At 40.5% G+C, this 13,443-nt stretch overlaps 3 protein-coding genes across 11 annotated transcripts in view; 1 reads left to right on the top strand and 2 right to left on the bottom strand.

The window, feature by feature from the left end:
* Positions 1–2,158: 2,158 nt before the first annotated feature.
* On the top strand, positions 2,159–4,307 carry LOC104920104 (nodal homolog 2-A). Its single transcript, XM_010732259.3, has 3 exons — positions 2,159–2,496; positions 2,771–3,540; positions 3,663–4,307. The coding sequence occupies exons 1-3, from the start codon at positions 2,187–2,189 to the stop codon at positions 3,813–3,815; spliced, it is 1,233 nt and encodes a 410-aa protein (XP_010730561.3). The 5' UTR covers positions 2,159–2,186; the 3' UTR covers positions 3,816–4,307.
* Positions 4,308–5,643: 1,336 nt separating this feature from the next.
* LOC104920089 (eukaryotic translation initiation factor 4E-binding protein 2) lies at positions 5,644–7,828 on the bottom strand. 2 transcript variants are annotated; one of them, XM_027278594.1, is made up of 3 exons: positions 7,539–7,828; positions 5,792–5,986; positions 5,644–5,705 (listed from the first exon to the last, which is right to left on the bottom strand). In XM_027278594.1, exons 1-3 carry the CDS (start codon positions 7,672–7,674, stop codon positions 5,680–5,682), a joined length of 357 nt encoding a protein of 118 aa, XP_027134395.1. In that variant the 5' UTR covers positions 7,675–7,828; the 3' UTR covers positions 5,644–5,679. The 2 variants fall into 2 exon arrangements, with proteins under 2 accessions (XP_027134395.1, XP_010730545.2); XM_010732243.3 differs by having other exon boundaries at positions 5,644–5,708; positions 7,539–7,827.
* Positions 7,829–8,889: 1,061 nt separating this feature from the next.
* Positions 8,890–13,443, bottom strand: part of ank1b (ankyrin 1, erythrocytic b) — a 68,267-nt gene continuing 63,713 nt past the window's right edge. For 7 of the 8 annotated variants that reach the window (XM_019260183.2, XM_027278591.1, XM_027278592.1 and 4 more), the window contains 2 exons: positions 13,179–13,273; positions 8,890–12,946 (listed from right to left, as the gene is read on the bottom strand). In XM_019260183.2, coding sequence (XP_019115728.1) covers positions 13,205–13,273 — 69 coding nt within the window. In that variant the 3' untranslated portion in view covers positions 8,890–12,946; positions 13,179–13,204. The remainder of the gene's footprint in view (positions 12,947–13,178; positions 13,274–13,443) is intronic. The other variant, XM_027278589.1, reaches the window with a different exon arrangement.

Genomic DNA, 13,443 nt, shown 5'->3' with positions numbered 1-13,443 from the left:
TGTCTCCTTTTCAGGATATGCGAGGATGTGGTCTGCAGCATGGAAGGAGCGCAGCTGTTTTGGCGTGTGGATCCAATGCGTGAAGGTTGCCAACCTCACTAGCAAATCTTTAGCTTAATATTCAGTTTAGTTCTTCTTTTCAAATTGTCTTAAAAAAAATTAAGTAAAAGTTCTGCAGTTAAAATATTTCGCATCAAAATACAATTTAAGGATCATCCAATGAATGCACAATGGCTCGTGTCAGGGTAGTATATATGAATTGTATTGCATTATAATTATATGCATGAATATAAGTGTCACTAATGTTCTTCATATACTATTATAACACATCATGAGTTATAAGCTGTCGTGCTAATTATCTTGGTTAACTGTGGAGGCTAAACTAAAATCTAGTATTCTGTTATGCATGCATGCTGTTATTTGGAATAATACACCAGACTTCTTTTGTGAAAAACTATTATATAAAGTAACCATTATATAAAGTAATTCATATAAATATTCTTTAAAAGTCACTAATGTCACTATTTATTAAAGGTCATTGTTATTATTTATCATGTGTAGAGTCATGTGTCTTATTATTGCTGTTTTTGTGTGGACGCAAGGAAGACTAGTGATTACTTTTGTAAAATCTATATGGGGATCTGAATAAAAAATACAGTTGATTCATATTTAGTATTAATAATCTAAAATGTCAAAGTAATCAAGGTAGTCAAATAAATGCAAAAGAAATGGAGCAGAAGTAGCCTGTACAGTAGCATGAAGCAGAAATATTCAAGTATACAGTAAGTCCCCCAAAATTGTACTTAAGTACTCAGTTATATTCCAGCACTGACTTTGTTAAAAACACTGTGCACAATGTGCAATTTTGCTTTGGTTAGATGATGTAATAATTCCCTTTTTCTATCATGTAATTGTATTTATTTTGTAGCCCAAACTGTGCAAACCACCAAATTCTAGTTCAAAACAAAAGTTTTATTTGATGTTCTGACAATAAAGAACTTTCAAAGAACCACACTATTTTAATACTGACTGAACTGTGTCTTATGATTTTTTATTATTATTATTCTTTTCACACATCATACTCATCAAACAGAATCAAAGCTTTGTAGTCGGCCATCTGTTCTCTGTGCTTTCCTTTGAGCTCAAGTGTGCACTTTGACTTATGAATGGCCAACGATCATTAACGATCATGAATGTCAATTAGCATGTCAGATTTTACACTCAGGTGATGATGCATCGAATCGTTTCACTTAAGCTGTCCAAAATTAAACATTTACACCTCAAAAGTCACCTGAATATTGATTTAAAGATCAAAAACAAGGGATAAAATAGATTTATTTATGAAAAGCTTATTTACAGAAAAATAGTAAGTCAGAAAACAATGTCCAGTTCTTTATTTTTAGTATTTCTTGTAAATATTTATTGATTATTGAAGATTATTTATTGTGAATGTTCCAATGCTCTCCTGTTCAGTTCATTAGTATATATTTTTTTTACTTAAAATAATCACTATATCAACTATATGTTTGTCCAAATTGTCCAAACGCCATCTTTATTGAATTATTATTATTTTATTAACTATTTATTTACTTTTATTTTGAAGGTATGGACATACACAATAGACCTGCCATGCCAGGATTAGGCTATTTAAACCTGGTATATATACACAAATCAATAATTAAAGTTCTGCATCAAGATCAACTTTCTGGATTTGGGTTGTATTGACCTTAACTTGTCCCCGGTTGAACCCGGCTGTTAACAGGTCACGACCCGGGTTACAGAAAGTGATTTTTCTGATTAACTCCCGTGTTGCTTCCCCATTAATCACAGCGCAGTTGTGCAGCTCCTAATCTCCTTAACTAATATTATTGTCATGGCTTCTTATCAAAGGGATCTCTAATATACAAAACAACAACAATCAGAGTGGTGGGCTTTTACACTTTTCACACCTTCACCACTACAAAGACCAATTGGTTTCGATACACAACGACCTTGTCACATTTAAGTCTTTGAGCGCTCCCCGTGGATCACACACGCCCTTCAACCATCCAGGGCTTGACAGATCTCTTCAAAGGACGTCAGGGAAGAGGAAAGAGGTGTGTGATTATAAAAACCTGAGTCCCAGCCTCTCACCTGGACCATTTGGACTCTACCTGTGGAAGAGACAACAACACATCTTGGGAATTATGAAGGGACTAGCAGTGGATTTCTCTTTTGCGCTTCTCATTCTTCTGAAGGTGGATTTGGTTCTGGGTCTCACCGGGCAGCCTTTTCTTGGGATGCATCCTGACACGCTGCTCCGTGGGATGAGCAGCGGATCCAGACGCACCGTGCAGCGGCAGCAGACCAGCAGGCTGCCCCTCTACATGATGCAGCTCTACCGGACCATGCTGACCGAGGACCGGGCTAGGACTCCGGCTGCCGTGAGCCACACCAGGGAGGAAGACAATCCGGTTCTTCACGACTCCGACTCTGTCATCAGCCTTGTCGCTAAGAGTGAGTATTGAATATTAGAATATATGAATGGAGTTTGGTATTATGACTATGCATGGACTGTTTATAGACTGGAAATAGAATTGATACACCTGAATCTACTGAGGTGAATTGAATCATTTATCATCAGATTTTGCTTGATGTATTTGGACACTTATTGGGAATAAAGGCTGTGAAGTTTGTAAGACCTGCAGCACTGTGGTCATCACAAGATCAGGCTTCTCTCTGTAAGTCATAAATGATGCCAACCAGTTTTCTTTCCTCTTATTTCTTCCAGGCTGCCAGCAGATTGGCAAGAGGTGGTCCGTCACCTTTGACATGTCCTCCATGTCTGCAAGCGACAACATCCAACTGGCTGAACTTCGCATCCGCCTGCCCGCCTTCACAGAGTCTTCCCGAGCCTCAGTGGACATCTACCACTCCCACAGGGACCGATGCTCCGGCATTCACTGCCCAGAGAACAGGCTGTTCTTGGGGCGTCTGAGAGCTCATCCCAGTTCCATGGTCTCCCCGTCCTCCTGGAAGGTGTTCAACATGACAGAGATGCTCCGTCTGTGGCTGCAGCGGGAGCATTCCTCGCAGAGGATGGAGGAGGAGGAGGAGGAGGTGAAGGAGGAGGAAGAGGAGGGAGTCCAACACCCTACAGCTGACCGGGTCATGATGGTGGTCTTCTCAAGGCAGAACACGAACAGCCAGCGAATGCCAACACTCAAACGCACAGCAGAGCACTCCAAGTACGTGAGCCTGGACAGGGAGAGAGTGGCTGTTGGATCTGGTTCTAGGATCAGGAACCGCAGGGCCAAGAGGCACCACCAGACCCATCACGAGGGTCAGAGGGTTGTTGGAGCTGCTCCTGCCAACAAGCCCATGGAGGAGGAGAAGAAGGGTCCTCTCTGCAGAAAGGTGGACATGTGGGTGGACTTTGAGAAGATCGGATGGAGTGAGTGGATTGTCTACCCCAAACGGTACAACGCCTTTCGCTGTGAAGGGAGCTGTCCTACACCAGTAGATGAGACCTTCACCCCAACTAACCATGCATACATGCAGGTAAGACAATTTCTAATTACTTTTATCTTTTGTACAGTATTTGCTGCCACAGAATATACCTATTTATAATACTCTAAAGAAATATGTTCTAATCAATCTATTTTTTCTTTTTCTCTCTCCAGAGCCTGCTGAAACTTCACCACCCAGACAAAGTGCCATGCCTGTCCTGTGTGCCAACCCGCTTGGCACCGCTTTCCATGTTGTACTACGAGAACGGGAAGATGGTCATGAGGCATCATGAGAACATGGTGGTGGAGGAGTGCGGCTGCCACTGAGCAAAAGACCTGAAAACCTTTTGGTTAAAGGTCAGATAGACTGGAACCACTAAGCCGTAGACCCAGAGGAGTCTCCAGCCACCGAGCTACTCAGAGGCACAAAGTGGACGTATGTCCACAGGCACTTCACACACATGTCCAGTTTGACACTGGGACAGAGGCAACTGCTGCGATGCAGGACAGGAAAGAAGGACACTACTGTATCCAGGGCGCCACTCTCTAAATTATGGGTTTAAAAATGAAGAGCTATAAATTGTTGGTACTTTTTGCACGATATTGGCTGACCTAAATTGCGCCTTAAATTGTAATGGATGAGCTATAATTGAAGGTTATAAGGACTGATTATGGTAATGGATTGATCAAGACAAAAATACAATATGGCCACCGACAGAAGCACTATAGAAGAGTCACAAAAACAGTTCCACAAACTGTTTCAATCCAATTTTTTTTAAATGCCATTGACATGATTTATGCAAATATCAGAATGGTGTAAGCGCTTTAACTTAACTGAGATGTTTGGGTCACAGTGACCCATTTGTATGTTTGCTTTGTACAGTAATACAATAAATTATTTCTTATGTTGAACAAAGTGTTTAATGTTTCTTTATTACAAACTATGTTTTGACAAGAGTTCAACTTGATCATTTCCCTTAACTTGTTAAGGTTAAAAAAGGCTGTGATGAATACACATTTTGACTTGTATTAATTCATGTTAATGACTGCATTCCTTTCAGGTGTACAAGTTCAAGGGTCTGTCTCAATATATAAATATGGAACATATGCAACATAGTCCTTGGCTGCCATTTTCACAATGCCTGTGGTCTCTCCCCTTCCATCACGCCGCTAAAATGACGACTACTGAAGCCGAGAAGTGGGAGCACCAACTGGGTACTATGGACGTACTGGTGTTGTGCACCCTGGCTTACTGGGACACCAGAATAGAATGGAGCCATTGCTAACGTCATTAGTAACACCTGTGTTTCGTCTGCTAAGATATAGGAACCTGACTATTGTTTTCAGGCAAACCTGGAGAGTCCTGAACCTGAAGCTTTTCAGTGTTTTTAATCAATATTTTCAGTTTTAAAAGAGAAAGGGTTTGACACATGTATTTCTGGTGAGCTTCCCCACCTCAGTTAAAAAGCAACATAAGAGCTTTTTAGGAAGACTTTAGGGACGTAGTTGACCTCAACTGGGCGTGCTAGCGTCTTTCAGCTCACTGTTTTGGTTTTTACCACACCTAACTTTTCTGTGATAGTTCACTCATGTAAGTTTCCAGCAAAAACAGCTTCAAAGCAAAGCACAGCACACAGTTTACTACCTGAACATAGTGTAGCATTTAGCAGCTAGAATGAAGACCAGAGCTAAAAGAAGACTAAATATTGATTTTGTCATATCGACATATGTTAACATGTCAGTGTCATGTTTACATCTGGTTTCTGGGGCCCCAAAGTGGCAACAGAAAAACATAAATCATTGCAAATTAACAAGTTTTAAAACTGATAAATTCATTTATTCAGCAATTTCTTTGTATAACATCAAACATCTTAAAGGCATGAGTCATCACATAAATTAAAGGTTTTATTTTCACAAGACTTTGATCTACATGTCAAATATGTCACACACCATACAAAGTCAAGCGCCCATAAAAGTAAAGAAACATGTTTATGCACCCATTAGTGTTGGTTTCTAAGAGTACAACATTTGAACACATATTAAGCATTACAAAAAAATGCCATCTTGTCTTCAGAACAAATCTGAAAGTGGATAACACAGCTCAGCTTAAGACTAGGCTTGTCATTTCAACTAAAATCTTTTTTTTTTGTATTCCAAAAAAACAACACGAAAATGTTGTAGCCAACTTTCTTCAGATGTCCATTTCAAACTGGGCGTCTTCTGGAAAAAGAAAAGACATTGTGGATGAGTACAGATAATCATGAAACAGATGAAGCTCGGCTCTCTCGTGCAGACATGTTTACCTGCATTTTCCTCTGTGTGGAGGTTGTGGTTGGCGTTATTCCTGGCTGTCTGTTGAGGCTGGTTTATGTTGTTAGGCGAGTCAGGTTTGAGTGGCCTGGTGACTCCTGGGATGTCGGGCAGGTTTGGAGGCGTACGAGCCAGAGGTGACGTCCGACACTGGAGGAGGAACTTCCTCTCGTAGATGATTCTGGTACCTGCAGGTGACGGCAGCAAAGGAAAAGTTACCTAATGTCAACATCTTTCTCCTGCCAAACAGTGTAGTAAAATTTCAAGTGATCAATATTTACAGCAGCTGTGTTCATAGTGTATATTCACACTATGATACCAAACTCTTTGTTTTGGCTACTCTAGCACAGCAGATAATCCTGAAAAACATGAACATAAAAGACTTGCAACTAGATTAAAAGGATAATTCAAAGAATTTAATTTAATCACCACTATATTGGTCAGGCTCTAGTATACATACACACACTGGTCAGAGGACTATTACAGTGACTTGTTTCTTTAAGTTATACGTGTCTGTACAAGCCCATGACCTATTTTCTGTCTACCATATCAGTGACATTGACACTTCACGATCCAGTTCTGTTTTCAGGGTAAATCTCTCCCACCTGTAATGTGGGAACAGAACACAGTATCAGTCATAATGGCCATATGGAGTGTGCGTCATTTTTCTCACAGCCACAGTGGGCAAAACATTTTGTGCTTCACTTTTTATCATCGCTGGGGATTTCCAGAGATCTCAAACTGCTGTTGTTAGTTGTTTGAATAAACTGGGCCAAATAATTGTTGATGAGAGAGAGGCTGCTGATATCTTCTGAATTCATTTTATTTTGGGTTCAACTTCCTGCATTGTTCCCATGTGAATATATACCAACAGTTATATACATTTACAGGTTTTGGTACTTTTTGTGTTTTGTTCTTTATACACTACATAGAAAGCTGAAATTGTGGTTCACGTGCGAGTTTGGTCAGCCACCCCCCCATCAACATGCTGCAGCTCAACAACAGCCTGCTGTACTAACAGGACTATAAATAGGCTATGACTGAGTCCAGGCCTATATTTGACCATATAGCCATTGATTGTGTAAGCAATCAGCTTACACAATCAGTACAGCCACAGGCTATGGACACTGACTTCAGAAGTCTTGTTCATAATTGAATGAATGTTTATTCATATGAAAGGTCTTTGTGTAATCCACAGATCCATCATGTCAAAGAAGGAAGGCAGCCATGAAATCAAAAATATAAATCAGGTCTGTACACCGACGTCTCTATTAGAATAAATTGTGAAATGAATCAGCATGAAGTCTGTATGGAGACAATGAGATTGATTGACATTTATTCCAGGTTGTCTGATCGTACACAAACAATGCATGCACAGTGAAAAGGCTGTGCAGTTTGCAGACTGCAGGATTTGGACTGGTCCAATAAGTTTCCCTGAACTCCACTAACTGGTGGTCTTTAGCCTCTGTCAAACATTAACAGGACAACATAACAGAGCTGGGAACCTATAGCCTGCTGCCACTCTATAGTGTTTCATATTAGAATAAATCAAATGAAACCTGACAACTCAGCCACTTCAATGTTTGGCCTAAGACAGACAACACATTCTGTGTCACAAGCATGACACTGCCTGTCTTATAACCCCCCTTTAAATATTCCTTACACCTGTTTCCTCTCGTTTTTGTCTTTTTGTTCCTGATAAAAGTTTATTTTTTATTAAAGTTTTTTTTTCTACAGTACCTCCTGGCGTAGTGCTGAACAGAGTCCCTCCGGGAGTCGTGGAGTAGTCCTGGGGCATGTGAGCCGAGTCGTGTATGGTGACCCTTCTGACGGCCGGGATATCCCGGCTCCTGGTGGTCTGACCTCCCGCTGACATTTTTCCTCACAACGCTGGGTCGACTGTTTGTTTTTTTGTGCTACAAATGTGTCGGACGGTGTTCAGGACGCTATAAAGTTACAGTACGAGCACCTCGTGCCTCCACGTGGTCTGAGCACGTCCAAAACAACCCAGGGACTTCCTTCAAAACAGCACGTAGAGCAGAGAGCTGTGATTGGCTGAAAACAGGGGGCGTCACGACAAGTGGAAGTTGTAGTTTTCTGTCCCTGATCCGGAGGCTGCTCTCTCAAACACAGGATATGTACTATTTAAATGATGTAGTTTGAAACATAAGAATACATCTTATTGTTATCATGTATGCAGTACAGACATTATAAAAAATACAAATAAATCAGCAAAACCATAAGGAACCATAGGGTTCAATTATGTAATACCTAATTAACAGGCCATGCAATTAAGATAATGTACAGTTCAAGAAGATCCATATGAAGTTTGCTGGAAATGTACTTCCACTTCCTTGAGATTTGTATCATGCAAAAAGATAATGCATCAACATAAGTAAATAGTAAACAGTAGACGTTTTTGGAGCTATTCTTTCCTCTGGAAATCAACAACAACTTAGAAATGATGTAGATCTTTCCAGGAAAATATATGGAAATTTTGGACCTATAAAAGAAAACACTATGAAAAAGAGGTATGAGGTACATTTAAACTCACTGAAGACACGATCCTGGCCGACAACACAACAGAAATATATAAAACATCTCCACTTTTTCCACAAAAACAGACACAACCTTTATGTCACATCTTTGTTTAATAATTCTTGTAAATGGTTTGAGCTGGTGTACAGGGTAAGATGATCTATACATATCTTCATGTCAGAATGATTCTGATTGAAAGGCTTGTATACATATTCACGTTTGTTTCTCCTCTCTCCAGGACAATACAAAAGAAAAGAAAACAAGTGTTCATAGCTACAAAGCCTCTACATTCCCCATGATGTGGGTGTTGGCCTAGACTAGATAATGCTTAAAGAACATCCATAACAACTCTATGAGGGTGCATAGCATTCTAATTAAATATATTTTGTCATATTTATACATATATTTTCATAAAAACATCTTTTTTTGTGCATGTGCGCAGTTGCATTCCTTAGGATAGAGTAATATGATATTGCGTTTACATTGTCATGTATCCATTCTAAAGGAGTATAGGTGATTTCTATTCTTTGCAACAGTTAAAATTGTACAATACTTTTTTTTTTTTTAAATACATTGTCGTAGGTTACACGTCCTCTCATGCCACAAGCCCGGTTTAAATTTTCTTCTTCTTCCCCCAGATCCAACCGGCACCATCACACATGCACACACGCGCACGCACACTTTGAATACAACACAAACATGGTGGAGTTGAATTCATCATAGTGAAGACTGTCACTAACTAGTTTAATTCAGACTGAAAATCCAAATTGTGTTTGTTAAAATCCTAAAAATCTACCAGACTGGAAACAGAATAAAACTACTTAATACATAATTTCACTAAGAGTTTAAAATGGATCAGTATCTGGTCTTTGACTCAAAGTTTAAGTTATAATCCTTAAGATTTGGAAGCATCTGTGGTTATTAATGGCAAACTTGCTTTGAGGGGCTATCGGGGCCAAAGTCAGGATATTTAGAAAAGCCGAGGTTTTCCCTACTGACCTATCATCTAATAAAAGCTTTTTATTACCCACCAAAGAAAATCACATTTATCTATTATAGTGTGATATCCAATACTTTCATAAATTTGATCTCCTACATGATAGTCTGAATATATTTTAAAGCTTTCTGCACACTCATGTTTCATGGTATCTAGGGTCTTGGTGTATGGTACTATGTCAGAAATTACAAAAAAAGCAACTGTGGATCTATTTAAAGTGCGACCAAACAAACAGTATGTTAGATAGCTGTTAAAATTCATTCAGAAGGCGGTCAACGGTTTTACTACTCACTAATACTGATTGAATTTTTTGCATCACGTCCAGCACATGGAAGCATCGTCTGCTGTGGGTACACATTTTATATCCCACGTGAGGAGGCGGACTCCGCCACTGCAGAGATCCAATTCCCCAAGCAAATACTGTACATTTAATGACTGTTAGTGAGAAAATGTCTTAAAGAGAATAAAAATGTGTGTGATGTGATGAAAATCTGAAGGATTATGACTTTAACAGAACAGGAAGTCATTTATCTTCTGTAAAACGCCTAAATCTCTTTCTTGTGGTGAAACAGTACAAGATGTCAAATAGAGACTAATTAATAGTCTAACATTAGAGATTGAGGGAATCAGTGGCCTCCATCATTCAAAAGCTGTCAACTGCATCATTCATTCTAGTTAAGAGTGTAGACACAGTATAACTATAAAGAGACGGTGTCTTGTTTGTCCTTGGTGGATTCAAGGCTCACAATTAAAGCCGACTTTAAGAGAAAAGCTGCTTCAGTAAGAAATCAAAATATCTTAAGGACTGTGTTTTGTCTAGCAGCCCACAGGAGATGCTAAACAGTCCTTTAAATAGGGAGCAGTGCTTCACCAAAACCTGTTGGGTTCATTTTTGTTCACATTGACAGAGGTCAATTGTCTCCCCAGAAGATGAGCAGTAGGTTACTGACTACATCCTCAATACTGTGTGTCCTTTTTGGTCTTGTTTGAGTCAAAGAGCTCCCCACCACACATAAACACACACATGCACTCACAAACACTTTTACCATCCTGCTTCATACGTTCAACCAATCCCCCACCCCGCGAATCCCCATCCCACCCCAACACCAAAGTCTTGTTGTGAAGCACTTACTTTGTGTCCCACACTTGTCTTTTGAGAGGAGGACTCAGAACTTAAAAAAAAAAAAAAGATTTTTTTTTTATTCTGACAGAGCAGAACTGAAAACCTGAGTGGAGTAACAGTGGAAAACATGTGATATGTAATTGAAAACGTGCTATATCGGATGAGGCTCTCATGTGCATGGACAGGGCATGGAAAATATGTGCATTTGTGTGATGTGTACCTAATGTGTTCATTCATTCATTCGTTTGTTGTATCAGTCATTCAGGCTACAGTAGCATTTACAGTACTTAAATATTGTGTTTCGATTTCCAGGAAATGCGTGCTACTATGATATGACCCTTTCATAACGCTGCCGTCAGGTTTCTGCATAAAGTAAATGTTTCAGAGATGAAGGGAGTGACAGGGTTACAGTGATGCCAGTGTATTTTTTTTTTCTTTTTTAAATTGTGAAACACTTAAAACGACAACTTAAATTACTCAGGGAAAAAAAAACATGGAGTTCAGTGGTTTCCACCTTACAGCAGCAGCAGACTCCTTAATAGGTATCAGTGTATTAAGTTAACATATCCTGGTTTTATATTTTGCTACGTTAAGTGCTGAAAAACAAAGAATCCCTCTCAGGCCTCCGCAGTCCCACACTGCTACAGCTGAGTCATCTGATCTAACGTCAGTGCATCCTCTGACTCATTCCCATCAAGGTCGATGGGAGCAGTCAAATACAGCCCAATGTCAAACTCGACTGCTGTTGGTCCAGATGGAGTTTCTGCGTTCACTGAGTGCAGTCAGTTACACCTTTCAGCTTCAAATCCTTCATGTAGATATACAGAACCCCATCTTCTGTGCTCTTGTTGTTAAGTATTATTGCTGTAGCAAACTCCAAAAGACTATCTGACACTCTGACCAGGCAATACTTATTTAATGATGTAATGTGTTTCTGGATGTGTGTGTGTGTGTGTGTGCTTTTTGTTTGTATATATGAATGTTTGTGTGTCTTCACAGTTCACGAGTCTGGGGTCAGTGTTAATAAGACAATCACAGTGCTACCTGTCTGTCCTCACTGCACAGTTCCTATCGCAATCAATAGCATCTTGCTATTTTACGCTTGCTACCATAACTAGGAATCCTCCAGATCACTACATCCTCACATGAATAAGATACTCCATGAGTTCTCCACTTCATTCACTCTGTTTCAAATGAACGAACCAATATTCGACAGCCGTTGCAAACAGATAAAGAGGGTCGCACACACAAAGTTTGAAACATCAGATGGAGGAGCTAGATATGCTGATGGAGAGGCTTGTTATTTTACTGCATATTGACTGAGGCTACTAATCAAGGTGGGTGAAGATGACGTGCGCTACTGGGAGAAATGACGGAAGAAGGTAGAAAAGGTCACGAGGGAGGAAAACGTCCATCTTTGTCTTGCAGAGCTGCTGCACAATGCAATCAAGCGACCAACCCATATCCAAAGAAAACATTCCTCGTTGTCTGAAAAACACATTTCCCCTGAAAACATGAGGGGTTGAAAAGAGTTTCAGCTCCCTAGTGAGGGTTAGACAATGCTTAAAACCAAGGTGGACAGATTTTTAAAGGAACGGATAACAAGGAACGAGCTTCATCCACAAAAAGAAGAGACGCCAGCGCACGCAGACAGGAACACTCACCAGCAGGGGAGCACAGCGGCTTTCTAGTTCCAGCACTGAGCGTGCCATGACATCACAGGGGCAGCGAGCCAATCATGGGGCAGGGCTCAGCGCCAAGCCAGAAGCAAGAAACACATGCGGTAGAAGAAGAATACACGCGCACATACGCACACATACACACACTGACACATGTCCACATAGCATAGAGTGCATATATCACATTGAGAATAATAGGGGAAAGGGTCCAGTGAAAGAAGCATTGGTAGGCTCAGCAGAGGCTTAGCTGTATACAGAATCATCCATTGAGGGACTTCTTTTTTTGGCTGTAGTGTTATTGGACTCAACTTGCTTGCCACTCCAGTTGGGGGGGGGGGATAAGGTCCTTAAAATGGCCTGCAGCCCAAGTGCGGGCCAGCCCCGTACCTCGTACCCCTTCAGTTTGTAGATAATGACAGTTCAAAAGGTCAAAGGGCATGCACCAGCAGTCATCATGCGATTACAGTTCACAGGAAGCACTTTTTGTTGCTTTTTTTTCTTGGTTGTTTTACTGACATTTATGTTTTTTTTTGTAAAAAAAGAATCATCATGCCTTAGTCTAGTTGATATTTTTCTTTACAAATGTTATAAAACTACAAGTTGAACTCCTCTTTTTTTCCCCCTTTCCTCTGTCTCTTTTCTTTTGTGGCGCTCCATGGTCACACGTTGAGGATGATTTTGTGTTTGTCATTTTGTAGTTTGCACTTTTTAGTCTTTGTCTTACTCCTTACTTCCTCTAGTCACTTGCTCATTTTCCTCTGCGGTCTGGTTGTGATTTTGTGGAGGATGATTTGGCAGTGGCTTTCCGGTCCTAAAAAGCAGACACACACAAACACATGCTTAATTACTCCGGCCTTCCCAAAAAAGAAAAAAAAGAAAATGATCAAAGTGTACTAAATGCCAAATCTAGGGTTCTAATTTTGAACATCAATGGTACAGAACAGCATGTGAGAGACTACGAGCTCTAAAAGACTCCAATATATTGCCATACAGGTTTCTATCCAAGCACTGGGATGCACAAGTGCTTGTTATGTGTCCCGTACCTGGAGGACTGGGTAGTATGTGTATTTCAGTGATTAACCCTCCGCAGACTGGTGGGCTGCACTGACTGAGCGCCCTTTCTCACATCCACCCCCACCTGGAGCAAGGAGGGAGGGAGGAGGGAAGGAGACAACACTCGGACCAGTTAACTGCTGAATGCTTCGACATGAAACCAGAGCAGTAAACTAACTTGTCTGTCCACCGGCCAGCCGCTGTGGCTCGCTGCGGTCCCCCAAATTTACCACCTGTCATCGCCTTACATCGAGA

Source organism: Larimichthys crocea, chromosome IV, assembly GCF_000972845.2.
Source record: "Larimichthys crocea isolate SSNF chromosome IV, L_crocea_2.0, whole genome shotgun sequence".
Classification (NCBI taxonomy): Eukaryota; Metazoa; Chordata; class Actinopteri; family Sciaenidae; genus Larimichthys; species Larimichthys crocea.
Note: the sequence above shows the minus strand (reverse complement) of the source record. Positions and strands in the feature narration are given on the sequence as shown.